We start from the raw sequence: 26,037 nt of genomic DNA on the forward strand, positions 1-26,037 counted from the left end.
GTAGGGTCTCGGTATGTTGACCGCCCTGGTCTTAAACTCCTGACCTCACGTGATCTGCTCACCTCCGCCTCCCAAAGTGCTGGGATTACAGGAGTGAGCCACCGCACCCGGCTGGAAAACTATTTTTTTTTTTTTTTTTTTTTGAGACAGTCTTGCTGTGTCGCCTAGGCTGGAGCACAATGGCGCAATCTTGGCTCACTGCAACCTCCACCTCCCAGGTTCAAGCAATTCTCCTGCCTCAGCCTCCCAAGTAGCTGGGATTACAAGCGTGGGCAATCACTCCCGGTTATTTTTTGTATTTTTAGTAGTGATGTGGTTTCACCATGTTGGTCAGGCTGGTCTTGAACTCCGACCTCAGGTGATCCGCCCGCCTCGGCCTCCCACAGTGTTAGGATTACAGGCGTGAGTCACATCGCCCGGCTGGAAAACACTTTTTAACATGAAATCGAATACGGATAAAAGTAGTTTTGGAAAATCCAAATACTTTCTACAAAACAAAAGTTGGGTGGCTCTTTCAGACAGGGCCCTCGGGTGTGCGCAAGTTCGGGTTTGCTCTTTACGGCCACGGGGGTAGGTTCTGTAGCACCCAGGTGGAAAGGCCGCGGCTTTCACGGCGGGGTAGGCGACGGTCACCCGAGGGGTCGCAGGCTTTGACTGGGTCTAGAGGGTCGGCTGCTTCGGTCAGCCCCGGGAGAGGTTTCAGCTTCGCCGCGAGGCACTTGGGCTGGACCCCCGGGCTGCGCCCTCTCCGCCGGCGCCCCGTGGGGCTGGAGGTGGAATGTGCCACCGCGGGGGCCGCACTGCAGTTGGCGGTGGCAGGGGTGGGGGGCAAGGGCGCCGCCGCTCGGGTGCCGGGACCCCGCGGCACCCAGTGCGTCTGTGTCGGTCCCGGTGGGCGACCTCCCACCCCGAAGTGGCCAGAGGAGCCCAGACCCGCCTCCCCCCGTCGGGGGCTTCTCCCGCGCGTGGTGACGGCCGCGGGCGCGGCTCCGGGGCCGGGAGCGGAGGGCTGGGGTCCCCGCGCCCGCGCGGGGGGAAGGGGCAGCCGCAGCGCAGAGGCCGCCCCGCCCTCCCCTCCCGTCCACGCCCAGGCTCCCGGCCCCGGAGCTGCTCGCGGCCTTTCTCTCCGGGCTGGGCTCGGGCTCAGCTCGACTGGGCTCGGCGGGCGGAGGAGGGAGGGCGGCGAGGGCGGCGAGGGCGGCGAGGGCGGCGCGGGCGGGCGGGCGGAAGGGGGAGGAGAGGCGCGGGGAGCCAGGCCGAGGGGCCTCGGAGCTGCCACCCGGGCAGACGGTGCACACGGAGCGCACGGAGCAGCGGCCCCGGCCCCGCCAGCGCTGCCGCCGAGTGAGTCAGGGCCCCCGCCCGGCGCCGGAGCCCCACGCGGGGTCGGAAGGGACCGCGGAAAAGCTGGGAGCCCCGGGGTCCGCGTGGTCGCGGGGCCGCGGAGGGGCCGGGCTGGGAGGGCCGTGGGGTCGGGGGGGCGGCGCTGGCGGGGGGCGCTGCGGGCGCTCATGGCGGCGGCCGGGGAGGGCGGGCGTAGCGCCTCCAGGGAGCGGCCGGGGCCGGCGGGCCTGGCGCCGCGGCGTCCTCTGGAGCGCCGCCCCGAGCCTGAGACGCCCTCCGGGGCAACAGGTAGGGCGGGAGGTGGGGACACGGGGGCGGCGGGCGCCCGGGCCGAGCCGCGGCGCCCCTTTGTTGGGGGGTGGACTGTCGGCGCCAGAGCCTCCACCCTGGCAGCGGCCCGCGGGGTTGCCCCGGCCTGGACGCGTCCCGCGGCTCGGGGGCCCTGCTCCGTTTTCTTCCTACCGGCCCACCTCCCAGGCGAGGTCAAAGCTTCCATGTGCTTAACGGGAAACAGGAAGGAGCGGCCCGCAGCGCCTGCCCCTGCCGGGGAGGGCTAAGGTTCCTATACCGTTATGAGGTGTGAGTGGCTGGCAAGGGAGCTCCCGGTGGAACTGGCTTTCCGGGCGGGCCGCAGCTTGTTAACCACCAGAGGCCGGTGGCAAGTGGGTTGGCTGCAGGTGTGGAGCACTCGTCTCTGGCCTGCACTGGGAGTTCCTCCCTAAGCCTGGCCCCTGGCATCAAAACCTGATTTCAGTCACCTGAGTTGCCAGGCCCAGGTTCAGGGGCTTCTGAGAACCGTGACGAATGCACTGAACCCCCTTTCCCGGATAATTGAGTCCGGGAAGGACTCTAGCAGGCAGTCACCCTCGTATCTGTGTTGGGGCAGGGGTGGGTGGGGGTTGCTGCCCTATGCCGGAGTTGGGGTGACCGCACCTGGGTGTGACTGGCTGCGCTTGTAAAGGGGCTCCTAAGGGTAAGGACTTGTCTGCAGCCCTGTCCCCGAGAACCTGGCCCTGACCGCACCGTGATCTGCACAGTCTCTGTTCCAGAGAGAGAGCCTTTTCTGCCCTGGTCCCCGACTTCCCTCACTGGGACCTTTGGCCAGATTTTCCCTGGGAGGAAGGGCTTTCTCTTCTCCTGCCACTGGCCACAGGCTGGCTGATGCTTCACTGTGTCCTTCAGCACCGCCCCAGCTGTCTCTCCAACCTGCCTGTCTCTCCCTGCCCCTGGGACCATGGTCTCCTGCAGCGTTCGGGTCTCTGGAGGCCTTTGATGGGACTTTACAGACGAGCTGTAGGCCAGATGCGGCTGCGGACCGCTGTTCTTACTGCCTCTCACCCACCTCTTTTTTACAATCTGGCTTATTCTGAGGCCCATCCTGCAGCCTCTTCTTGACTGCATTCATGCTTGTAGACCTCTAGTTCTAGTTCATGACCTGCTGCTGCTGCCTGGAAAGGAAGTTTTCAACAGGGAAGATTATTCAGGTCTTCAGTGCACGCAGGGAGCTGGTGGGACCTCTGTCACTCTCTCCTCCCTTGTCAATAACCCTTTTCTGTTCTCCGTTATTCCTCCAGACTGAGAGCCAGGCAGACTGACCACGTGAAGTCTGAGAATTCCTTCCTCTCAGCCCCAAACTTCTGCCCTCTCAGCCCTTTGGATCTGCAAACTTCCTTGGGGATCCTCTCCTCCTTTCCTCCACCTAGAGGGGTCTTGCAGGGATGTCAGTCAGAGTCAGGGCAAAGGTTGGGGCTGGGCAGAGTCCTGCTCAAGTTCCTGGTAATACAATGCCAGAGAAATCCCTGCTCTTCTGGCCCCTCTCCAGCCTGTGCCTCAGAAAGTGGCTTCTGTGCCTCCAAGGTAGGTATGTATGTGAGAGAGAAGGTAGGCAGACAGACAGATACCATGTCTCTTCGTGGGTCTGAAGGAGTGAATTCTTGGTGGAAAAGTGTTTGTAGCTGTGATTTTTCTCCACAAGCAATCAAGGGCCTGAAGGCCCCGGGCACCTGGAAAAACAGGGGTGTCTCCCTGCCCTGTGCACACATCACCTTTGCTTGCCCCAGCCTCTTGTTGATGGGATCTTGCTTGGATCTGTGTGCTGATGCCCGGAGGCCGCCCCAGCACTGCCTTGGGGAGCCGAGGGTTCTGCGGGGATGTGTAAGTGAGGCCGGCCGGGCCCCAGCTGTTTTCCCCTCCCATGCTGTTGAGTCAGAGGTCCTGACCCTGCGGAATCTCGGGCCTCCCTGCTGGGGAGATGGGGGTAGTGCCTTTCTACTAATGGAGGAACAGGCCCACCCGGGAGGGCTGTGCTCATGGGAAGCCTGCAGCCCCAGTCTAAGAGTCCCCATTAGTGTGCATTTCCCTGTCTTCCACTCTCTCTGCTTGTAGCGGAAGAGGACAGGCTCTGTCTCCTCCTGGGGAGTGAGAAGTTGCACTGCCCAGGTGTCTGACCATTCTCTGGCGCCTACTTTGCCTGTCCCCCACCCCCTTCCCCAGCTCCTCACCTGCTTTGCCGGCATGAGACATTCCTGGGCCCCAGGAGTCCAGCAAGGGCTCTGCCCTCCCTCTGGGACTCCAGCCTGCCGCCTGACTAGAGAAACATCCCTGCCGGTTTTCACCGACCTGGCTGGGGATGGGACCCAAAGTCTAGGACTGCCTGGGCAGCACGGTACCTTTGGCTTTACATTTCTGCGGAGGAGAAGTTGGGCTCCAAGAGACAGCAGTCAGGTGACTCACTTTCAATCTGGCTGAGCAAAAAAAGTGAGAAGAGGGGGCCATGTGCAAACACATGGAGGTGTTCAGTATCGTCCCTTCTCTATTCAATTTTCTACAACTTTTCTCTAGGAAAAGTTGTGTGTGTGTGTGTGTGTGTGTATGTGTGTGTATGTGTGTGTGTGGTGGAGGGAGTTCCACTGTGGATAATTACATTTAATTTTGTTCAGTTCAGAAGGCTTCCATCTCTTTAATTAAATATTTATTCTGGCTGAGGTGGAGGGGGGCAGGGGCAGTGCCTGGAATGTGCGTGTGTGATAGGGGGAGGAGGAGGGGAGAAGGTGGAGCTGAAGCTCCTTTACTGGCAGTGCTGACCTCTGATTTCATTCGAGAGATCAGTGACCAGGAGTGGGGACAAGGGGGTAAAGTCCTTGAGCTGGAATACTGACCCGTGACAGGCTGAGGGATTTCGCAAGGGCTTCTGCGGCGGGTGGGGATGGAGCGGGGGCTGTCAGAGCAGCAGCAGGGCCAGCCCAGCCCAGCTGTGGTCTGAGGGCTCCTCTTCAGTCAGTGGCACCAACTGGTCTCTAGGTCACTGTGGATAACAGTCTCCCCACTCTCTCTTCTTACCATGTGGAAGGGGACCACCTTCCTTCTGTCTGAGCTTTCACTTTCTGGGCCAACCCGAATCCCACTGCCTCACCTCCTTCCCAGGAGGAGAACGAGGACCAGGGACCCTGGAAAAGACTGTCCTGGTCATCCTGCTGCTGCTGCTTGCTGAGTCCCAGGACTGCCAGGTGGTGTGCTGGACCCAGCATCCCTGGCTCCTCCGGGCCATCGGCCATTCCTCTCAGCTCCAAGCAGCTGCTCCTGCCTCTTGAGCTACACACAGACCGTTCCTTCCCTCCCTCGGGGTATCTGAGTGGTCACTTCCACCGCGCTCCTTCCTCTTTTGGTGGGGGGAGGAGGTGTACATAGCGGCTCTTTCCTAGACTCAAGGGGTATGGGTATTCCCCTGCAGGGTTGTATTTTCTGGATGAGCATTTGGTTATATGAAATAGCTCTGGCCAGGCACCGTGGCTCACGCCTGTAATCCCAGCACTTTGGGAGGCGAAGGCCAGCAGATTGCTTGAGTCCAGGTGTTCAAGACTAGCCTGGGCAACATGGCAAAACCCTGTCTCTACCAAAGAAAAAAAATTCAAAAATTAGCCAGATGTGGTATGTGCGCCTATAGTCCCAGCTACTTAGGAGGTTGAGGCAGGGAGGTGGAGGTTGCAGTGAGCCGTGAATGTACCACTGCACCCCAGCTCGGGTGACAGAGGAAGACCCTGTCTCAAAAGAAAATAAAATAATAGCATTTCGTTCCACCAAATGTATTGGTCTAGTGTCTTGGTTCCCAGCCCCACAATCCTTGACTCTGCAGCCCTACCCTCACTTTTCTTTCTAAAAAGTCTTGGCCGGGCGCGGTGGCTCACGCCTGTAATCCCAGCACTTTGGGAGGCCAAGGCGGGTGGATCACGAGGTCAAGAGATCGAGACCATCCTGGCCAACATGGTGAAACCCCGTCTCTACTGAAAATACAAAAAAATTAGCTGGGTGTGGTGGTGCGCGCCTGTAGTCTCAGCTACTCGGAGGCTGAGGCAGGAGAATTGCTTGAACCCAGGAGGCGGAGGTTGCGGTGAGCCGAGGTCGCGCCACTGCACTCCAGCCTGATGCCTGGTGACGAAGTGAGACTGTCTCAAAAAAAAAAAAGTCTTACATATAGAGCCCTTCTGCCTTCTGTGTAAGGTCTAGATGGCTTGGTGTGGAGTGTCAACCTTGTGTGTAGGAGTTTGATGTCCAGTGATTGTTTTAGAGCTCAGCATCATTTGGGGACATAATTTTGCTTTCTTTTGGCTTGCCTTTTTTTTTTTTTTTTTTTGAGACGGCGTTTCGCTCTTGTTACCCAGGCTGGAGTGCAATGACGCGATCTCGGCTCACCGCAACCTCCGCCTCCTGGGTTCAGGCAATTCTCCTGCCTCAGCCTCCTGAGTAGCTGGGATTACAGGCACGCGCCACCATGCCCAGCTGATTTTTTTGTATTTTTAGTAGAGACGGGGTTTCACCATGTTAACCAGGATGGTCTCGATCTCTCGACCTCGTGATCCACCCGCCTCGGCCTCCCAAAGTGCTGGGATTACAGGCTTGAGCCACCGCGCCCGGCATTTTTTAAAAACAAAAAAAAGTCTTATTGTCACCCAGGATAGAGTACAGTGGCGCGTTCAATCCACTCTCACTGCAATCTCCGCCTCCCAGGCTCAAGTGATCCTTCCACCGCAGCCTCCTGACTAGCTGGGATTACAGGCATGGGCCACCACACCCAGCTAATTTTTGTATTTTTTTGTAGAGATGGGGTTTCACCATGTTGCCCAGGCTGGTCTCAAACTCCTGATCTCAAATGATCTGCTTGCCTCGGCCTCCCAAAGTGCTGAGATTACAGGCCTGAGCCACCGCCCAGTCTACCCTGGTCTCTTAATTTTTCTTTACGGACCTGATACTCAGATGGGTCAAAGGGAAGAAGGTTTAGCCTCAGCCCTTCCATATTTTGGGGAAACCCTCGGAAGCTTTCAGCTGAGTTGGCCTTGAGGCATGAGGAAATCGCCGGAGGAGGGGGGATAAGGGAGGGACTTGACTCAGATGTTTGGCTGCAGCTTCTGGGGCCAGGTCCTGCCTGTCTTCCAGGTTGAGGGAGCAAAATGACAAGAAGATCCCCAAGTTCTTCCCCCCACCCCACCCCGAAATCAGAGGCTGTAAAGGCTCCAAGCTTCTCAATTCCAGGCAGTCACATCCACAGGTTACTGTAGACAGAAAATGTTAAAACCGGAAAGCCACCGTATTACAGACGAGGAAACTGATTTGTCCAAGGCCGCATGGCCAGGACAGGGCTGTATCTAGAGCTCCAGTCCCTGCCCCCTGGATATACCCTGAAAACTTTGATTCGTCTCTCTCTTCTCCCAAAGCTGCTCCCTGTTGATGCCCTCTACCTTTCCCGCCTCACTCAGGATGCTCCAGACCTTGTATGATTACTTCTGGTGGGAACGTCTGTGGCTGCCTGTGAACTTGACCTGGGCTGACCTAGAAGACCGAGATGGACGTGTGTACGCCAAAGCCTCAGACCTCTATATCACGCTGCCCCTGGCCTTGCTCTTCCTCATCATTCGATACTTCTTTGAGCTGTAAGCATTCCAGCCTACCCTCACGTCTTCCCCAGTTGCCTGTTGCAGTTTCTTGGACTTCAAGTTTGTTTCTTGCTGTTTAGTTAGCCCTAGACCCTGGTGTTCTGGCTACTCAGGTTCCTGCCCACTGTGCACCCCCTCCCCTGAAGGCACCATTGTCTTCCTGAAGGCTCAGCACCCCCAGGCCCTTTCTATCAATGGTTATTTGTTCTCACCCTCCACCCGCCAGCCACTCGCCTGGCCACTAGTGAACACAGGCAGCTTTGTCAGCTATGGGCAGCCCTGGAGGCTAGAGAAAAGGGGGTTGCCAGGAAGCTGGGGAAACTGAGGCCAGGGATAAAGTTGCTTTAGCTTGCAGCCCTTTCCCTTCCCAGCAAGCTAGATACCTTACTCATACACCTGTCCCAGGTACGTGGCTACACCACTGGCTGCCCTCTTGAACATCAAGGAGAAAACTCGGCTGCGGGCACCTCCCAACGCCACCTTGGAACATTTCTACCTGACCAGTGGCAAGCAGCCCAAGCAGGTACGAGCCGCAGGCTGCTCTGGCTCTTGGAATCACTGAGTTTGGTGGGGAGGGGAAAGGGTTTGAATGTTCGCTCTGGTGGGTGAAGAGATGGGGAAGCGGTGGTGCTGACCGAGGTTGTTACTGGGAGAGGCTGGGGGTGCTGCCGAGTTCTGAAGGTAAACGTAACAACGGGCTTCTTCTCTGCCCAGGCGGAGGTAGAGCTTTTGTCCCGGCAGAGCGGGCTCTCTGGCCGTCAGGTAGAGCGTTGGTTCCGCCGCCGCCGCAACCAGGACCGGCCCAGTCTCCTCAAGAAGTTCCGAGAAGCCAGGTGGGGGAGGCCGGGGCGGGAGAAGCTGGGTGGCAAGGAAGATCTGATGTGTCTTGCTGGGAGGGGCAGGCGGTGGCTGTGCGCAGGGAGACGTGAGGAGGTGAATTCAGTTATTAACGGTATCTTGCGAGGATGTCTGCAGGTATGTGGGGGCTGCTGGGAGACTGTGCTGTCCTCTGACCTAGCCACTTCTGCTTCCTGTCAGCTGGAGATTCACATTTTACCTGATCGCCTTCATTGCCGGCATGGCCGTCATTGTGGATGTGAGTGGGGATTACTGGGGTGGGGAGTAGGTTCTCTGGCAAGGTTGGGTGAGGCCATGGAATTTGGATTCCCTTTTTTTTTTGAGATGGAGTCTCACTCTGTACCCCAGGCTGGAGAGCAGTGGCATGATCTCAGCTCACTGCAACCTCCACTTCCCAGGTTCATGTGATTCTTCTGCCGCAGCCTCCCGGGTAGCTGGGATTACAGGCACACGCCACCACGCTGGCTGATTTTTGCAATTTTAGTATAGATGGGGTTTGACCATATTGGCCAGGCTGGTCTTGAACTCCTGACCTCGTGATCCAGCCACCTTGGCCTCCCAAAGTGCTGGGATTACAGGTGTGAGCCACTGCGACCGGCCGGGTTCCTCCTCTTTTAACTTCTCACCCTCTCTCTGCAGAAGCCCTGGTTCTATGACATGAAGAAAGTTTGGGAGGGATATCCCATACAGGTATGAGTCCTGGTTCCTCATATGGGGGTACATTAAGACACACCCCAGTGAAGAGATGGCTTTTGGAATCCACGGCAGAGGGGTTGGAGTGATGGAACCGAGAACCTCAGGGGCAAGAGGGTTTGTGGAGTGGGGACACCCTTGGGGCTGTTTGCTCTTACCTCTCTCTCCTCTCCCAGAGCACTATCCCTTCCCAGTATTGGTACTACATGATTGAACTTTCCTTCTACTGGTCCCTGCTCTTCAGCATTGCCTCTGATGTCAAGCGAAAGGTGGGTGAAGGGGTTGTGCAATTAAGCCCAAGAGCCAACATGAGGCCTTGGGATGAACACCCAGTCCTTTGACTTCTGGGTACTCTGGATGGAGCTGTTGGGATATGGGAAACTAAAGGCAAGGGGGAGGAAGACATAGTGAGAGCTGGGGCATAAGAAGAAGTCCCTGGGGCCTGCATCATCTCTGCAGGATTTCAAGGAACAGATCATCCACCATGTGGCCACCATCATCCTCATCAGCTTTTCCTGGTTTGCCAATTACATCCGAGCTGGGACTCTCATCATGGCGCTGCACGACTCTTCCGATTACCTGCTAGAGGTGAGGCTTCCTCAGCTCCAGAGACCCTGGTTGCAGGCTCTTATGTCCCTTGGTTTTCTTTGGGAAGGAGGTGGCGGGTGGGGATTTGGAGGGTGACAATCCTGGGACCAAGGAGGAGGGCACAGAGCCAGTGCTCCCGACTGGGGTGTATGCAGGAATGTACTCGGGGGAGTCGGGAGCCCATGATGATGGCGGGGGGGCTCTCTACGCAGTCAGCCAAGATGTTTAACTATGCGGGATGGAAGAACACCTGCAACAACATCTTCATCGTCTTCGCCATCGTTTTCATCATCACTCGACTGGTCATCCTGCCCTTCTGGTGAGCAGGCAGCCAGGCTGCACTCCTGTTCTGAAATCAGGAGCCTTGCCTTTCTCCCCTTCCTTCGTCTCCCTGGTGTCTTACCCGTTCCTGCCCATGTTTACAATTCTCTCTCCCCTTGAATCCTCAGGATCCTGCATTGCACCCTGGTGTACCCACTGGAGCTCTATCCTGCCTTCTTTGGCTATTACTTCTTCAACTGCATGATGGGAGTTCTACAGCTGCTGCATATCTTCTGGGCCTACCTCATTTTGCGCATGGCCCACAAGTTCATAACTGGAAAGGTGAAGACTCTGTTCCCATTGTATAGGCCTTACTATAAAAAAAAGCCAGTGTGGGGCCCTGGGTATAACAGGAACAAGCCACCCTCAGAGAGCAGCAGTCCTTAGGGGTTTGAGGATCTCATGTAATAACCCTTCTTGTCCCTTTCCACAGCTGGTAGAAGATGAACGCAGTGACCGCGAAGAAACAGAGAGCTCAGAGGGGGAGGAGGCTGCAGTTGGGGGAGGAGCAAAGAGCCGGCCCCTAGCCAATGGCCACCCCATCCTCAGTAACAACCATCGTAAGAATGACTGAACCATTATTCCAGCTGCCTCCCAGATTAATGCATAAAGCCAAGGAACTATCCCCACTCCCCACTATAGGGTCACTTTAAGCTCTGGGAAAAGGGACAAGGCGAGGAGAGTTCTTCACATCCTCCCTCTTGTCACCCAGTTGCCTTTAAACCAAATTCTAACCAGCCTATCCCCAGGTAGGGGGAGGCTGGTTGTATCCTTTCTTAGAGGGGAATGGCTGAATTTTCCTCTGTATCCTCCGAGTCATCCTTCCGACTGCTTTTGAGGTCCTCCCTCAGCTCTCTGGGGGTAGGGGTTCCAACTCACATTCCTTATTCTGAGAATTTGGCCCTAGCTGTTTGCCTTTGACTCCCTGACCTCCAGAGCCAGGGTTGTGCCTTATTGTCCCACCTGTGGGCCTCATTCTGCCAAAGCTGGACCAAGGCTTACCTTTCTAAGCTCCCTAACTCGGGCCAGAAGCCAAAGCTGAGCTGACTTTTAACTTTTTCCCTTTATGACACAAATGAATTGAGGGTAGGAGGGTACACAGGACCCTTATCCTACCCCTGCCAAAAAGTGGGGGCTCTACCGGGGACTGCTTGGATGATCTTTCTTTGTGCTACTTCCTTCAGCTGTCCCTGTAGCCACAGGTCCAAGATTTCACTGCCTCCTCCTTTCTCTGGCCTCTTCCCCTTCCCTCTTCTCTTCAGCTAGGCTAGCTGGTTTGGAGTAGAATGGCAACTAATTCTAATTTTTATTTATTATGTATTTGGTTTTGGTTTTTAAAGCCAGAATTACAGCTAGCACCTAGCATTTCAGCAGAGGGACCATTTTAGACCAAAATGTACTGTTAATGGGTTTTTTTTTTTTTTAATTAAAAGATTAAATAAAAAAGATTAAATAAAACATGGCAACAAGTGTCAGACTATTAGGAAATGAGAAGGGGGATCAACTAAATAAATGAAAATAGTCTTTCTTATGCCTTCCTTGCAGTTATGTAACATTTTCTTTTTTAAATTTCACATACATGTAATCCCAGCACTTTGGGGGGGGCCAATGAGGGTAGATCAATTGAGGTCAGGAGTTTGAGGCCAGCCTGGCCAACATGGTGAAACCCCATCTCTACTAAAAATACAAAAATTAGCTGAGTGACGTGGTGGGTGTCTGTAGCCCCAGCTACTTGGGAGGCTGAGGTAGGAGAATCACTTGAACTCAGGAAGCGGAGGCTACAGTGAGCCAAGATAGTGCCACTGCACTCCAGCCTGGGCAACAGAGCAAGAACTCCATCTAAAAAAATTCACATGGAAAAAGCAAAGGTAGATAGGTAGAAGATTAATGACAGCGCCCTCAGGGGAGAACAGGGGTAGTATCTCACTGAAAGATCCAGAATTGGGAGTATCGGGCTGAGAGAGAGAAACAAAAACACAATCTTAAATTTTATCATATTGTTAAAAGACTTTCAAGAAATAATATAAACAAGATAGTAGATACACAGCCTCCATTCCAAGAATAAAGTCTGTTAGAAGCATGAACACTTGCACAAATGGATGGGAGGGATGTCAGGCCTAGGTTAGAGTGGTGGTCTCTCCCCCACCCTTTAGGGCCTTTGGAGGTGGAGGAGGGATCCTGCCTGCTAGCACCACACTGGAAGGTATCATCTGGTCCAGAACCCCCATTTCTATCTACTAGGAGCTAGGGGGAATAGCTAGACCAGAGGCTTCGGGTCAGGGTTCAACGAACAGGAAGACCCAGTTCCTGAGGAAAAGACAGTTCAAGAAGGTTTGGGAAGAAGGCTGTCCTCTAAAGAAGACGTCCTCTGCACTCAATGGCCCCGCAGCAACAGAGCAGCTCCTTGCCTTCCACACTGCCCACCTCGTAGTTGTAGTCCCAAGTAAGTTCTGTCCCAGCCCGGATTCTTCTGAAGAGAGAGAAAAGGATGGTGTGTGGCAAAGACAACAGATAACCCAGGCACTTGGGATTACTGAATATGTAGGTGGAGTTGGATCATGAATGGAGGAGGGGCCCTTAGAACTTCAGTGGTCCTTGCCCCTCCCCCATCATCCCCTTTCCTGACTCCTTACTTGCTGGCAAAGAAGGCCACCCACGGGAAGCGAAGATCATGGGTATCCACGAAGACATTCTGGACAAACAGGTTGGGGCTGCAACTGTGCTGTAGGTTTAGGGACAGGATAAAAAAAAAACAGGTAAACTGAATCTGGCTTTGCAGGGTGAGAGTTGGAAGAAAAATGATGCCATCTGGCCGGGCACAGTGGCTCACGCCTGTAATCCCAGCACTTTGGGAGGCCGAGGTGGGCGGATCACATGGCCAACATAGTGAAACCCCGTCTCTACTAAAAAATACAAAAATTAGCTGGGCATGGTAGCTCGTGCCTGTAATCTCAGCTACTTGGGAGGCTGAGGTAGGAGAACTGCTTGAACCGGGACCCGGGAGGCGGAAGTTGCAGTGAGTCGAGATCGCATCACTGTACTCCAACCTGGGTTACAGAGTGAGACTCCATCTCAAAAATAAAAAATAAAAATAATAAAAGCAATTTTACCCTCCCCATTATAACAGATGCTTTGAAAGAAAGCTACCTCTTTAAGATCCTTTGAGATCAAGAGTTTATAACAAGAAAAGGTGGGCTTATAGAGTATGTTAAAATAAATTTGAGGAACATGGGCTAATCCAGCATGTAGAGGTGGGAAGTGGGGTCTCACGTTGAGGTAGCGTCCCAGATTGCCTTCAAGCTTGGCATCAATGATGTAGCAAGACTCTTCGCCATCATAGAACTGGCGTGTGTTCTTACGAACAGGTGCACTCTCCCCCTTATCCACAGAGGCCATGTTGGTTGATTTAATTGCAATCCCATGGGTTGATTTAAGAGCAAAGCCTCGGGTTGATTTTACTGCCACTTGACGCTTCATTGGACCTGGATAGGAGGAAGAATGGGGTCAGGACCCATCCCAACTCATGAATGGACATTCTACCCCTATTTCTCTCCCAACATTGCAGCTGAGAAACACCAGCAAAGCCGGGCGCGGTGGCTCATGCCTGTAATCCCAGCACTTTGGGAGGCTGAGGCGGGTGGATCACGAGGTCAAGAGATCGAGACCATCCTGGTCAACATGGTGAAACCCCGTCTCTACTAAAAATACAAAAAAATTAGCTGGCCATGGTGGCACGTGCCTGTAATCCCAGCTACTCAGGAGGCTGAGGCAGGAGAATTGCCTGAACCCAGGAGGTGGAGGTTGCGGTGAGCCGAGATCGCGCCATTGCACTCCAGCCTGGGTAACAAGAGCGAAACTCCGTCTCAAAAAAACAAACAAACAAAAAAAGAAACACAAGCAAGCTGGAACTTGGATAAAGATCCTAAGTGGCAGTTTTTTTCAAGCAGAATCAGATCTTCTAGACAAAGGAGCTAAGGGAAAAGAGTAGCAAACTGGAAAGGACAGGATGTGTCAAACAACATTAATGGTTTAGCATGGAGTCAGAAAGCCCTCCCAGAGATGCTGTAATTCTTAGGATCTAAATTTTTTCCCCCTACTTCTTTAGCTTCCTTAAAAAATGCTCTAGCCCAACTATCTTACTATTTCTTCCCACCACTCCCAATATTTTTCCAGGCTACCAGTCATGTTCTTCTTGTCCTCAAAGTCATCCCCTTCAGAGCCAGAGGAGATGGTCTGGATATCATCACTGTCAACCGCCGTAGCCGAAGTCTGACCAGCAGTGGGCTTTCGGCTGGTCCCACTTTCCCCCTCACTTTCTGTGCTGCTGGACAGGGTCAGGACATCCTGGGGAAGCAGGAGGGTAAGAAGTAGGAAGAGAAGTAAATGGGAAGGACTCCTTCAAGTCTTTGCTGTTACTCATGTTTTAGCAGGAAGGGGGCAATGGCAAGAGGAAGATTAGATGCTGGATGAAAGAAAATAAGGCAGGAAGTCGAGGCTAAAGAAGCAGGAGAAGACCTAACAGGAATTATAGTGAAGGACTTGATGAGGTGAGAATGCCCCATGCTCCTTCATTAGACCAAATAAGCTTGAGAAGGTCACTCACATCAGGGTTGGACTGAGCAGAAGCCATGAGTCGTCGGCTTTGATGCATACTAGTCTTACTAGGTGGGCGGCGAAGTCCTTCAGGCTTCACGGGAGAAGGATTGTAACCGTAATTTCGAGAGCTTTCAGTAACCCTGATGAGAGGGGAAGGAATGAGAGGCCAACAGGTTACTGGCTGTTTCTTAGGCTTCTAAACTAGGTTTGAGAGAAGGCAGATTTGGAGACATGTCAAAAAGCCAGGCACCGGGCTGGGCATGGTGGCTCATGCCTGTAACTCCAGCACTTTGGGAGGCTGAGGATCCCCTTTGGAAGCATTGCTTGAGCCTAGGAGTTCGAGACCAGTCTGGGAAACATGGTGAAACCCAGTCTCTACCAAAAAAAAAAAACAAACAGAAAAACTAGCCAGGCCTGGTAATTATATGTCTATAGTCCTAGCTACTCGGGAGGCAGAGGTGGGAGATCTCTTGAGCCTGGGAGAGGGAGGTTGCAGTGAGCTGAGACTGCACACTTCACTCCAGCCTGGGTGACAACTCTGTCTCAAAAAAAAAAAAAAAAAAAAAAAAAAAAAAAAAAAAGGCACTTACACTGACATCTTGTTTCGGTCGTCAGGGTCCTGGAAAAGAACAAGTGAAGGGTTAAATGCTTTCACAGCCTAAGAGAGCAAAACCAGTAACTAGACTTCAAATGACTTCCAATGATAACATCAGCCAGTGACAGGTAAAGTGGGGTGGGTAAAACTCTGCAACTTAACAGCAATCCTCACTACAATCCCTCGCTGGAGCCTTAAAGCCTTTCCAGTGATGGGCTTAATGCTCACAGAAAACACCATGAGCACGACTACACCAACCAGGGACAGTTTCCCATCTGAAACGTGGAAAGCATCAACATCATCAAAAAGGTACTTAAAATCAATTCTTGTTTCTCTGCTTTAGTAGAAGCAAACAGTGATGTGAAGAACTTGAAACAGTGTTTAACATTAAAAAAAGAATCACCCTGTAATCCCAGCACTTTGGGAGGCCGAGACGGGTGGATCACGAGGTCAAGAGATCGAGACCGTCCTGGTAAACATGGTGAAACCCCGTCTCTACTAAAAATACAAAAAATTAGCTGGGCATGGTGGCACGTGCCTGTAATCCCAGCTACTCAGGAGGTTGAGGCAGGAGAATTGCCTGAACCCAGGAGGTGGAGGTTGTGGTGAGCCGAGATCGTGCCATTGCACTCCAGCCTGGGTAACAAGAGCAAAACTCCGTCTCAAAAAAAAAAAAAAAAAAAATCACTTACAAATCCTTCATTTTGGAATTAATCAGATACTTGTCCATGCTCTACCACCAGGCAAGTTGATTTAAAATAACTTTTTTTCTTTTTTTGAGACAGAGTTTCGTTCCGTCGCCCAGGCTGGAGTGTAATGGTGTGATCTGACCTCACTGCAATCTCTACCCCCCAGGTTTAAGCAATTCTTCTGCCTCAGCCTCCCAAGTAGCTGGGATTACAAGCATGTGCCACCATGCCTGGCTAATTTTGTATTTTTAGTAGAGACAGGGTTTCACCATGTTGACCAGGCTGGTCCCAAACTCCTGACCTCAAGTGAGCCACCAGCCTCAGCCTCCTGAAGTGCTGGGATTACAGGCCTGAGCCACTGTGCCCAACTAATAATTTGGTTCTTTAAACAAACATTAGGAATGTGCTAGTTAGGGGGAGAGAAACAAGGTGGCCACAGAAATATCCATCAAACAGAATAATCTACATGCAAAGACTCATGGTGAGATTGCACCAGAGCTAAAAGCTACTGCTCTCAAAAGAGTTTTCTGCCACCACTTACCTCTTTCTTGGCCTGCTTGATGTCTCCCTCATCCTTGATGCCCAGTCCTGAGGTAGAGGCCTTCTCAGCCTCCATTCGGCTTCCCCCGGCCCGGCCCTCCCCACCTTCATTAGTCTTAAAGGAATGGCTATCAGAGTCAGCAAAACCACCTTCACTGACACTATTGCAGCTCAACCACGAGGCCACCTTGTTCTTGGGTGTCTCTTCAGAGGAAGGTGGATTACAGCCACCTACAGGGATGGAGGGGGGAACAGGAATATGTGGGGGTCCAAGATCTGGGGGGCGGGAGTCCTTGGAAGCTGTCTCAGAGAGTCCGTTCTCTTTCTGGCCCCGGGTCTGTCTCCGGGTGGCATAGCTCCGCCATACTGAACTGGTGCTGAAGTCCTCATCCTTACAGAAGTTATCATCTGAGCTATCGTCATTAGACTCTTCAGGGTCCTCTGTACCGCTGTTGCCATCTTCCTGGTCCTTCAAGTCTACACCACTGCTGTCAGAGGAACAGGGGGCATCACTCTCATATCCTTCTTTGAAGTTCTCCACACTCTCGATATGATCCAGATTTGCAAAGTACTCATCACCCATTTCCAGACCCTCTTTGTCTGCAAAGTCATCTGTCAGGATTTTGCCTGAGAATGAAGAGAATTAAAGGCCTTCTAGGGTTATGAAATCTATTAGTGTTTTTTGTTTGTTTGTATGTTTGTTTTTAAGATGGGAGTCTTGCTCTGTCACCCAGGCTGGAGTACAGTGGCATGATCTTGGCTCGCTGCAACCTCCCCCTCCTGGGTTTAAGTAATTGCCTGCTTCAGTCCCCTGAGTAGTTGGTATCACAGGTGTGCGTTACCGTGCCTGGCTAATTTTTTTTTTATATTTTTAGTAGACATAGGGTTTCACCATGTTGGCCAGGTTTGTCTCGATCTCCTGACCTCATGTGTTCCACCCACCTTAGCCTCCCACAGTGTTGAGATTACAGGTGTGAGCCACTGTGCCTGGCCATGGGGACCTATTAGAATAAGGGTTATTCCATCAGTTCCCACTCTACCAGCATACAGAGTCAAAAAGCCTCCATTCCAGTCTCTCATTTCCTTTTCAGAGGGAGTTTCGCTTTTGTTGCCCAGGCTGGACTGCAGTGGCATGATCTCGGCTCAGCTGCAACCTCTGCCTTCCAGCCTCCCAAGTAGCTGGGATTACAGGCACCCACCAACATTGTCTGGCTAATTTTTATATTTTTAGTAGAGACGGGGTTTCACCATGTTGGCCAGGCTGGTCTTGGACTTCTGACCTCAGGTGATCCATCCACCTTGGCCTTCCAAAGTGTTGGGATCACAGGGGTTAGCTGCCACGCCCAGCCCAATGTTTCTCTTTGATAATAGCTCCCTTTGTATCTTAACTATGAAAGTATGGAGAAGCTTACTGTTGTTTTAAATCTTGCCCTTTCTATCTTTCCATTTCTTTCTCAAGAGAGTACTGGGCTGTGCTAAAATCTCTGGATGGAGTGATGTGGGAGAAAATAATACACTGGACTATACAATCATGTCTGTCCTCTGAAACATCACCATGTCCAAAATTTCATCCCTTTTCATTCTCTTCGTTGTGAAACACTTGTGTCCCTCTCTGGTCTAGCTAGACAGGTACATCACTCATCATGTTCTTTGCAGAAGTCCCTGGCCACCTCTTACTCCAGTTCACATGTCAAGCACCTTTCTTCTTAAGTTGAATTTGTCTCTGGTTCAATTCCCTATCATGTCCCAATCTCAGGAAGCAACCCTTATATTTTATCACCAACCTGCATAAATACAGACAAAAGAGCCTTTGGCAATGTCATCCAAGCAGCGGATACCCCAGCCCTTGTTCTGCGTCTTGAATAGCTGTAGCCGAACTTGCAGTCCATGTTGCACCAACCGGTTTGTGCACATGTTCGGGTCACATTTGCAGCGTTTGTTACACTCATATACCCTGGGAGGATGTTAGAATAAAATCAATCATGATATGATCACTAGAGCACAAGAGATACATAAAACTGTTATAATTCTTAAGCTATCATCATTTATAACGTGTCGTGGATAAAGATTAAAAATTAGATTATGATCTAAGTGAGTGGATCTATTGAACTATCTATGCTCTTTGATTCATTTGGAAATACAGCCCAAGGAAAAAATTTAGAGAGTGGAAAAAGATTTAGAAAGATGTTTATAGCAATACAGCTTATAAAGGTGAATGCCAAAATGTCTAACACCTGGAGAAAAGCTAAGCAAACTATAATGGGAATACAGATTACAGAACCATTAAAATAAGCACTATATAGACTGTCGATCTGTAGAAATAGATGCACAAAATAAAGACATGTGAGAAATTCCAGGTGAGGTTTCTTACTAACAGCAATAAATAAATACATAAATACATAAATGAATAAATGTGAGGAAAACAGAAGCCAACGTAACAGACACTGAAAAGAAATAATGGGATAGGAGGAACTGTGACTAATGTTCATGGTAAAGTTGATTTTCCTTCTTTCATTCAGCCAACATTTATTAAACACCGGAAACATTAACAATGGAAAAGGTCGGCCGGGCGCGGTGGCTCAAGCCTGTAATCCCAGCACTTTGGGAGGCCGAGACGGGTGGATCACAAGGTCAAGAGATCGATAGCCGGGCGCGGTGGCTCAAGCCTGTAATCCCAGCACTTTGGGAGGCCGAGGCGGGTGGATCACGAGGTCAAGAGATCGAGACCATCCTGGTCAACATGGTGAAACCCCGTCTCTACTAAAAATACAAAAAATTAGCTGGGCGTGGTGGCGCGTGCCTGTAATCCCAGCTACTCAGGAGGCTGAGGCAGGAGAATTGCCTGAACCCAGGAGGTGGAGGTTGCGGTGAGCCGAGATCACGCCATTGCACTCCAGCCTGGGTAACGAGAGCGAAACTCCATCTCAAAAAAAAAAAAAAAAAAAAAAAAAAAAAAGAGATCGAGACTATCCTGGTCAACATGGTGAAACCCTGTCTCTACTAAAAATACAAAAAATTAGCTGGGCATGGTGGCACGTGCCTGTAATCCCAGCTACTCAGGAGGCTGAGGCAGGAGAATTGCCTGAACCCAGGAGGCGGAGGTTGCAGTGAGCCGAGATCGCGCCATTGTACTCCAGCCTGGGTAACAAGAGCGAAACTCCGTCTCAAAAAAAAAACAATGGAAAAGGTCATGCCAGGTGCGGTGGCTCACGTCTGTAATCCAAGGACTTTGGGAGACCGAGGCAGGCGGATCACAAGGTTAGGAGACCGAGACCATCCTGGCTAACACTGTGAAACCACATCTCTACTAAAATTACAAAAAATTAGGCCAGGCACGGTGGCTCACACCTGTAATCCCAGCACTTTGGGAGGCCGAGGCAGGCGGATCACGAGGTCAATAGTTCGGGACAACCCTGATCAACATGGTAAAACCCTGCCTCTACTAAAAATACAAAAATTAGCCAAGCATGGAATAGCTATAATCCCAGCTATTCAGGAGGCTGAGGCAGAAGAATTGCTTCAACCTGGGAGGTGGAGGTTGCAGTGAACCGAGATCGCACCACTGCACTCCAGCCTGGGTGACAGAGCAAGACTCTATCTCGAAAAAAAAAAAATTGTAATTTCTACCCTCAGGGAGCTCATATTTTATCTCATTTAAGAATTTGGTCTAGGCTCAGTGGCTCATGCCTATAATCCCAGCTACTTAGGAGGCTGAGGTGAGAGGATCACTTGAGCCCAGGAGTTCGAGGTTGCAGGGAGCTATGATCATACCCATTGCACTCTAGCCTGAATGACAAAGCAAGATCACCCCCTCTCTAAAAATGGAAAAAAAAAAAAAAATATATATATATATATATATATATATTTTGAACTATAAATCATAGGGATCAAGTACATACCGATGGTAAAGGAAGATAATACAGTTATACTAAGAAAACTAATTGTTTCAGTTATCAATGTTTTTGTTGTATTTGCTTTGCTCAGTGTTAGAATTTTATTTATTTTTTTCATATGTAAAATCAATGGGATAAATTTACTTCTGCAAAGATGACAACAGCTCAGTTGTTCATGGCTTTAGTCATATCCCGCCAGATGAAGATGCTCTATAACTAGAGCAGCTTCTAGTTACTAAGCATATACTTTGTTTGGCATTGTGTGAATGCCTTATATATACATTTTTATATTCTATCCTTAAAGCAGCCCTAATATAGGTGGTGGTCTTTTTTCTTTTTGAGACAAGGTCTTGCTTTTTTGCCCAACCTCTGCCCCCTGGGTTCAAGTGATTCTCCTGCCTCAGCCTCCCGAGTAGCTGGGTTTACAGGTACATGCCACTATACCTGGCTATTTTTTTTTATAAGAGACAGGGTTTCATCATGTTGGCCAAGCTGGTCTCAAACTCCTGACCTCAGGTGATCCACCCACCTCGGCCTCCCTTTTTTTTTTTTGAGACATGGTCTTGCTCTGTCTCCCGGATCTATAGTACAGTGGCACAAACACAGCTCACTGCAACCTTGACCTCCTGAGCTCAAGTGATCCTCCTGCCTCAGTCTCTTAAGTAGCAGGGACCACAGCTGCATGTCACCATGCCCAGCTAATTTAATTTTTTCTTTTTGTAGAGAGAAGGTCTCACATTGCCCAGGCAAATCTGGAAGTACTAGGCTGAAGCCATCCTCTCACTACAGCCTCCCAAAGTGCTGGAATAACAGGTGTGAGCCATCATGTCTAGCTTTTTCTTTTCCATTTTTTTTTTCTTTTTTGAGATGGAGTCTTGCTCTGTTGCCCAGGCTGGAGTGCAGTGGTGCAATCTTGGCTCACTGCAACTTCCACCTCCCAGGTTGAAGCGATTCTCCTGCCTCAGCCTCCTGAGTAGCTGGGACTACAGGCACGTGCCACCATGCCTGGCTAAATTTTTTTAGTAGAGGCACAGTTTCACCATGTTAGCCAGGATGGTCTCAAACTCCTGACCTCATGATCTGCCTGCCTTGGCCTCCCAAAGTACTGGGATTATAGGCGTAAACCACTGTGCCTAGCCTAAGTGGTTACTATGTGCCAGGCAATGGGTAAACTGGTGATACAATGGTGAGCAAGACAAACAAAGAGACAGATAAGACACCTGCCCTCATGAAGGAGCTTATAATGGAAAAAGAAGAAAAGTCAATGAAGTTGTCATAAATGCTACAAAGAACACAAACATGGTGCTCAATGAGAGAATTAAGGGAGTAAAATGACCTAGTTTTAAAGTGGTCAGGGAAGGTCTCTCTGAGGAGGTGAGTTTACAGCTGAAAGCTCAAGGTTAAAGAAGACAGCCACACAAAGAAAAGTGGAAGGATGCCAAGAAGAGGGCACAGCATGTGCAAGTCTCCAGAGGCAGGATGGAAAACACTGGCTGACCTGGGTCCAGGAACTGAAAACATATCAGTGTGGCTGGAACAAGTTTGGAGGGAGAGGAAAGGGCCAGATAAGTACGGTATTTTATAACCTAGGGTTAAGAGTTAGAATAAAATCCAAACGGCAATGGAAAAATATTACAGAGTTTTTAAGCAGGGGAGTGACGTATTTGTGGTTATTTGAAAATACTGTTATGAAACATCTCAAACATGTAAAAAATATATCATGAACACTCAATATCAAATCTAAACACTATTAGATTCAAATTTTTGTTAATAATGAAAACATACATGATTAGCAATGCAACTAAAACAACTGTCTATTCCTTTGTTTAGTTTTCCAATGTAATCAGCACAAATTCATCCTCTGATCTCCCTGGCAGTCTCTATCTCCTCTGAAGGTATCCAGCACCTCAGGTTTTCTGTTAAACCAGTTTTCCGGAAGAAGTTGCCCCTGCAGCATCTGACCTGCTCTTGCACTGGCTCTTCTCTATGTCTAGTACACAGCTGTCAGCCTGCAAGCCTCTTTCACTGCACTGTCATCTGCCTTCTACTTTCCTGGCTTCCCCTCTCACTTTTGCAAACATTTCCAGAAACTTTCTGAGAAGGGGAATGATAAAAAACAATGGGGTACTGCATGTCTAAAAAAATGTCTTTAGCCTACCTTACTATCTAATTGATAGTCTGCTCAAGTTTAAAATTCCAGGTTGGACATAAATTTCCCTTAGAATTCTGAATAGATGTCTCAATTGCTAGCTAGCTTCTAGTATTACTTTCAGGAAAGGCTGAAGTCATTTCAAGTCTATTTTGTTAACGTGTTCTATTTCTATTCTCTAGAAGCTTTTAGGAATTTTCCCGCTCAGTGTTCTGACATTTTATGATAATGTCTCTTAATGGGAATCTATCTTCATCCATTATGGTGAAACTTAATTGGCCCTTTCAATTCAGAAAAACAGCCCCTTCAATTACAGGGGACTTTCTGAATCATTTCACTGATGCTGTTAATTACCTAGTTCACATGCTTATATATACACCAATTTACCATGCTATACCCTACTCTTTTGTTGTCCTCCTCGTTTTTTAGAGACAAGCCTTCTTGTCTCTAAAAAGGAGGGTGCAGTGTAGTGGGGTGATCATAGCTCACTGCAGCCTTGAACTACTGGGCTCAGGCAATCTTTCTGCCTCAGCCTCTCAAGTAGCTGGGACTACAGGCATGTACCACCATGCCCCACTAATTTTTTTAAAAACACTGTAAAAAATTTTACAATTATTTATTTAATTGTTTTTTTGAGACAGAGTCTCACTCTGTTGCCCAGGCTGGAGTGCAGTGGCACAATCTCAGCTCACTGCAACCTCTGCCTCTCGGCTTCAAGCGATTCTCCTGCCTCAGCCTCTCGAGTAGCTAGGATTATAGGCGTGTAAGATCATGCCTAATTTTTGTATTTTTAGTACAAGATGGGGTTTCGCCATGTTGGTCAGGCTGGTCTTGAACACTTGACCTCAGGTGATCCACGCACCTTGGCCTCTAAAAGTGTTAGGATTACAGGTGTGAGCCACCGTGCCCAGCCAATAATTTTTTTTTTTTTCTTATTGAGATGGAGTTTCACTTTTCTTGCCCAGGCTAGAGTGCAATGGTGCAATGTCAGCTCACCGCAACTTCCACCTTCCAGGTTCAAGTGATTCTCCTGTGTCAGCCTCCCAAGTAGCTGCGATTACAGGTGCTCGCCACCATGCCCGGCTAATTTTTGTATTTTTAGTAGAGTTGGGTTTTTACCATGTTGGCCAAGCTGATCTCGAACTACTGACCTCAAGCGATCCACCGGCCTCAGACTCCCAAATTGCTGGGATTACAGGCGTGAGCCACCGTACCCAGCCCCAGCAATTTTTTTTTAGACACAGGGTCTTGTTATGTTGCCCAGGCTGGTCTCAAACTCCTGGCCTCACGTAATCCTTCAGCGTTACCCTCCTCCGTAGCTGTCCTCAGCCTCATGCTGGCTCCACCTCCTCTGCTCAGCCTTGGGACACCCAGGGCTTACTCCTGAGCCACCTTCTCTATTATCAACATTGTTTCTAGGTGTACTCATTCAGGCTTTAAATATTATTCCTGTGCTGATGATTCCTAAATCTTTATGTTTAACCCTTACACTTCTCTTCAGAAATCCCAGTGCCTTCTTGACATTTCTGCTTAGATTGCCTGAAGGCATTTCAAACTTAACAGGGCCAAAACAAAAACAGAATTTCACTCAAACCTACTACTCCTTTGGTCTTCTATCTCAGTAAAAGGCACCAACAACCACTTAGATTGCTCATGCCAAAAATTTAGGAACTGTCCTTGATTCTGCTTCTTCTCCACATTCCACAATGTGCCAAGATGCATTAATAGCTCTACCTACTAATGCATCCCAAATCTATCCTTCTTACCTCTACTACCACCTCCATTGTAGTGCAAGCCACAGACACAACCACCTCTCTCTCTGCTATACTCCTATAATGATCTCCTAATTGGTCTTCCAAATTCTACTTTTGCCATCCTAAGACTTATGCTCTACAAAAAAGCCAGAGTAATCTGAAAAAGGTAGGTCACATCACTTGGCTGCCTAAAATCCTCAAAGACCACCATGAATGTGATTCTAACTTTTATTTTTTTTTGAGACAGTCTCGCTCTTGTCACTCAGGCTGGAGTGCAGTAGTGCAATCTCGGCTCACTGCAACCTCTGCTTCCTGGGTTCAAGCGATTCTCTTGCCTTAGCCTCCTAAGTAGCTGGGATTACAAGCACACCCCACCACACCCAGCTAATTTTTGTATTTTTAGTAGAGACAGGGTTTCACCATGTTGGTCAGGACAGTCTCAAATTCCTGACCTCAGGTGATTCACCCACCTCGGCCTCCCAAAATGCTGGGATTATAGGCGTGAACCACTGTGCTGGCCTGATTCTAACTTTTCTCATTCTGGTTTACAAAAAGCCCTATGTAATCAGTCTCTGCCTACTTATCTCTGAACACATTTCACTTACAGGAGTAAATCACAATCTGTTAAGACATTCATTTAATTATGAAATTAAGATAGTCTTTTTTTTTTGCAACAGAAAATTGCTATATACTATTCAATCATTCTATGTCTTCGTTTCAAGGAAAGCCTGAGAAAGAAATGTATTTTGGAAGTCAGGAAGTAAGATCTAATGAATAAAATGCCTCTTCTGGTATTCTATTTTTGGTTCTAATTTTTAGATTTCTGATGATTTCTATAAGCACAGAAAAACAAGACCATGCTCCTCGGTCTCTCTGAGGTATTCTGCCATCCCTTGACTACTTACCCTGTGGGCAGACACTCTTCTAATCTCTTGTACTGGTAGCCAGAGTTAGGGTTGACTTGGCCTCCTGGGGTACAGGCCGTAGCCTGGATAGTTAGCTGATGGCAGGCACACTTGGACCTATATGACAGAGGGAAATAAAGGAAAGGAGCGGGGGGATCAGAGAACAAAATAACACAATATACATGCATCTAGTGTTGCTCAGTGTGGCCATGTCAGTCTGCAGCCTCCCTACCTCACAGCTTTCATGGAGGCCTCAGAGCAGGAGTTCCAGGTGAGGGAGGAGGTAAAGGGAGATGGGGAAAGCAGTACAGATACAAGGCAAAGGAAGAGATGAAAAGAAACCATGACAAAGTGGGAGGCAGGGGCAGTAATTCCCCAACAACTCACTTGTCCCGACACCCATCCTTGCAGTCACAGCCAACCAGAAATTCAGGGCCTGTGTTAATGAAAACACCCTTGCCCGGGATACGTTCCTTGCTGTAGGCCACCTGGGGTGGAGGGGTTGTGTCAATCTCATTAACGCAGGATAGGGGAACATCTTCCTTCCCATAGGTGATGTCCAAAATATAGTAGAAAGGCTTATAGGGCTGAAACTTGCGGTCCACAAGAACGTATGGATCCAAACAGAACATCTCCAGGAAGAGGAAGTCACAGCCAGTCTCAAAAAGGTAGCGTTCGATCTCCTGCATTGTCCGAAGGCACAGACCACAAGGTGTCTTATAGATAACATGAAAGCCCATCTTGCGGTTAACTCGACGCCGGGCTGTCATCCGCCGAAAGTCATACAGTAATGGGACCAGCAGAGGGTTCTTGCCCCGGTACTGCTCATTCCTCATAGGTCTGACTCGAGACAGACAGGTATAGCTGCAGACATGAGGTAAGTAGAAAAGCTTCTCCATGGGAGCACGGTAGGAGGGCTCTGCTGGGGCCCGCTCCAGCATGCCATGGAAGGCTGGGGGTGCTGGAGGGGCTGGGGGTGCTGGAGGGGCTGGGGGTGCTGAGGGTGCTGGGGCAGAGGCTGTGGAGCCTAAAGGTGATCTGCAAATGAGATGCAAACGATCAGATCAGAAGGCAACAGGACCTCTGTTGTATAATTAACCCTCCAGCTAGCTAAGCCATTTCTCTCAACTTTCAAACAGCTGTGCTCCTGAAGCTAAAGATGATTCAAGTAAGATTTTCCCTTGC

The 26,037-nt window shown here is 50.1% G+C and overlaps 2 protein-coding genes across 13 annotated transcripts in view; one reads left to right on the forward strand and one right to left on the reverse strand.

Annotated features, from left to right (window-relative positions):
* CERS2 (ceramide synthase 2) overlaps window positions 1-11,262 on the forward strand; it is a 14,117-nt gene extending 2,855 nt beyond the window's left edge. The window contains exons 1-11 of one of the 4 annotated variants that reach the window (XM_039460132.2): window positions 1,129-1,344; window positions 7,095-7,268; window positions 7,677-7,794; window positions 7,986-8,104; window positions 8,310-8,367; window positions 8,769-8,819; window positions 8,999-9,091; window positions 9,282-9,410; window positions 9,623-9,729; window positions 9,860-10,013; window positions 10,165-11,262. In XM_039460132.2, coding sequence (XP_039316066.1) covers window positions 7,096-7,268; window positions 7,677-7,794; window positions 7,986-8,104; window positions 8,310-8,367; window positions 8,769-8,819; window positions 8,999-9,091; window positions 9,282-9,410; window positions 9,623-9,729; window positions 9,860-10,013; window positions 10,165-10,305 — 1,143 coding nt within the window. In that variant the 5' untranslated portion in view covers window positions 1,129-1,344; window position 7,095 and the 3' untranslated portion in view covers window positions 10,306-11,262. Of the gene's footprint in view, window positions 1-1,128; window positions 1,345-1,557; window positions 1,633-3,183; window positions 3,202-7,094; window positions 7,269-7,676; window positions 7,795-7,985; window positions 8,105-8,309; window positions 8,368-8,768; window positions 8,820-8,998; window positions 9,092-9,281; window positions 9,411-9,622; window positions 9,730-9,859; window positions 10,014-10,164 lie in introns of those variants that run through there. The other 3 variants (XM_039460133.2, XM_010329730.3, XM_074390132.1) reach the window with 3 other exon arrangements.
* A 451-nt stretch (window positions 11,263-11,713) lies between these two features.
* The window catches only part of SETDB1 (SET domain bifurcated histone lysine methyltransferase 1), a 39,697-nt gene continuing 25,373 nt past the window's right edge, over window positions 11,714-26,037 (reverse strand). For all 9 annotated transcript variants that reach the window (XM_074390130.1, XM_010329735.3, XM_003941950.4 and 6 more), the window contains 10 exons: window positions 25,240-25,890; window positions 24,853-24,969; window positions 17,936-18,105; window positions 16,153-16,778; window positions 14,918-14,946; window positions 14,335-14,467; window positions 13,910-14,075; window positions 13,002-13,213; window positions 12,365-12,453; window positions 11,714-12,201 (listed from right to left, as the gene is read on the reverse strand). In XM_074390130.1, the coding sequence (XP_074246231.1) occupies window positions 12,084-12,201; window positions 12,365-12,453; window positions 13,002-13,213; window positions 13,910-14,075; window positions 14,335-14,467; window positions 14,918-14,946; window positions 16,153-16,778; window positions 17,936-18,105; window positions 24,853-24,969; window positions 25,240-25,890 (2,311 nt within the window). In that variant the 3' untranslated portion in view covers window positions 11,714-12,083. The remainder of the gene's footprint in view (window positions 12,202-12,364; window positions 12,454-13,001; window positions 13,214-13,909; window positions 14,076-14,334; window positions 14,468-14,917; window positions 14,947-16,152; window positions 16,779-17,935; window positions 18,106-24,852; window positions 24,970-25,239; window positions 25,891-26,037) is intronic.

The sequence above is a fragment of the Saimiri boliviensis genome, chromosome 19 (assembly GCF_048565385.1).
Source record: "Saimiri boliviensis isolate mSaiBol1 chromosome 19, mSaiBol1.pri, whole genome shotgun sequence".
Lineage (NCBI taxonomy): Eukaryota > Metazoa > Chordata > Mammalia > Primates > Cebidae > Saimiri > Saimiri boliviensis.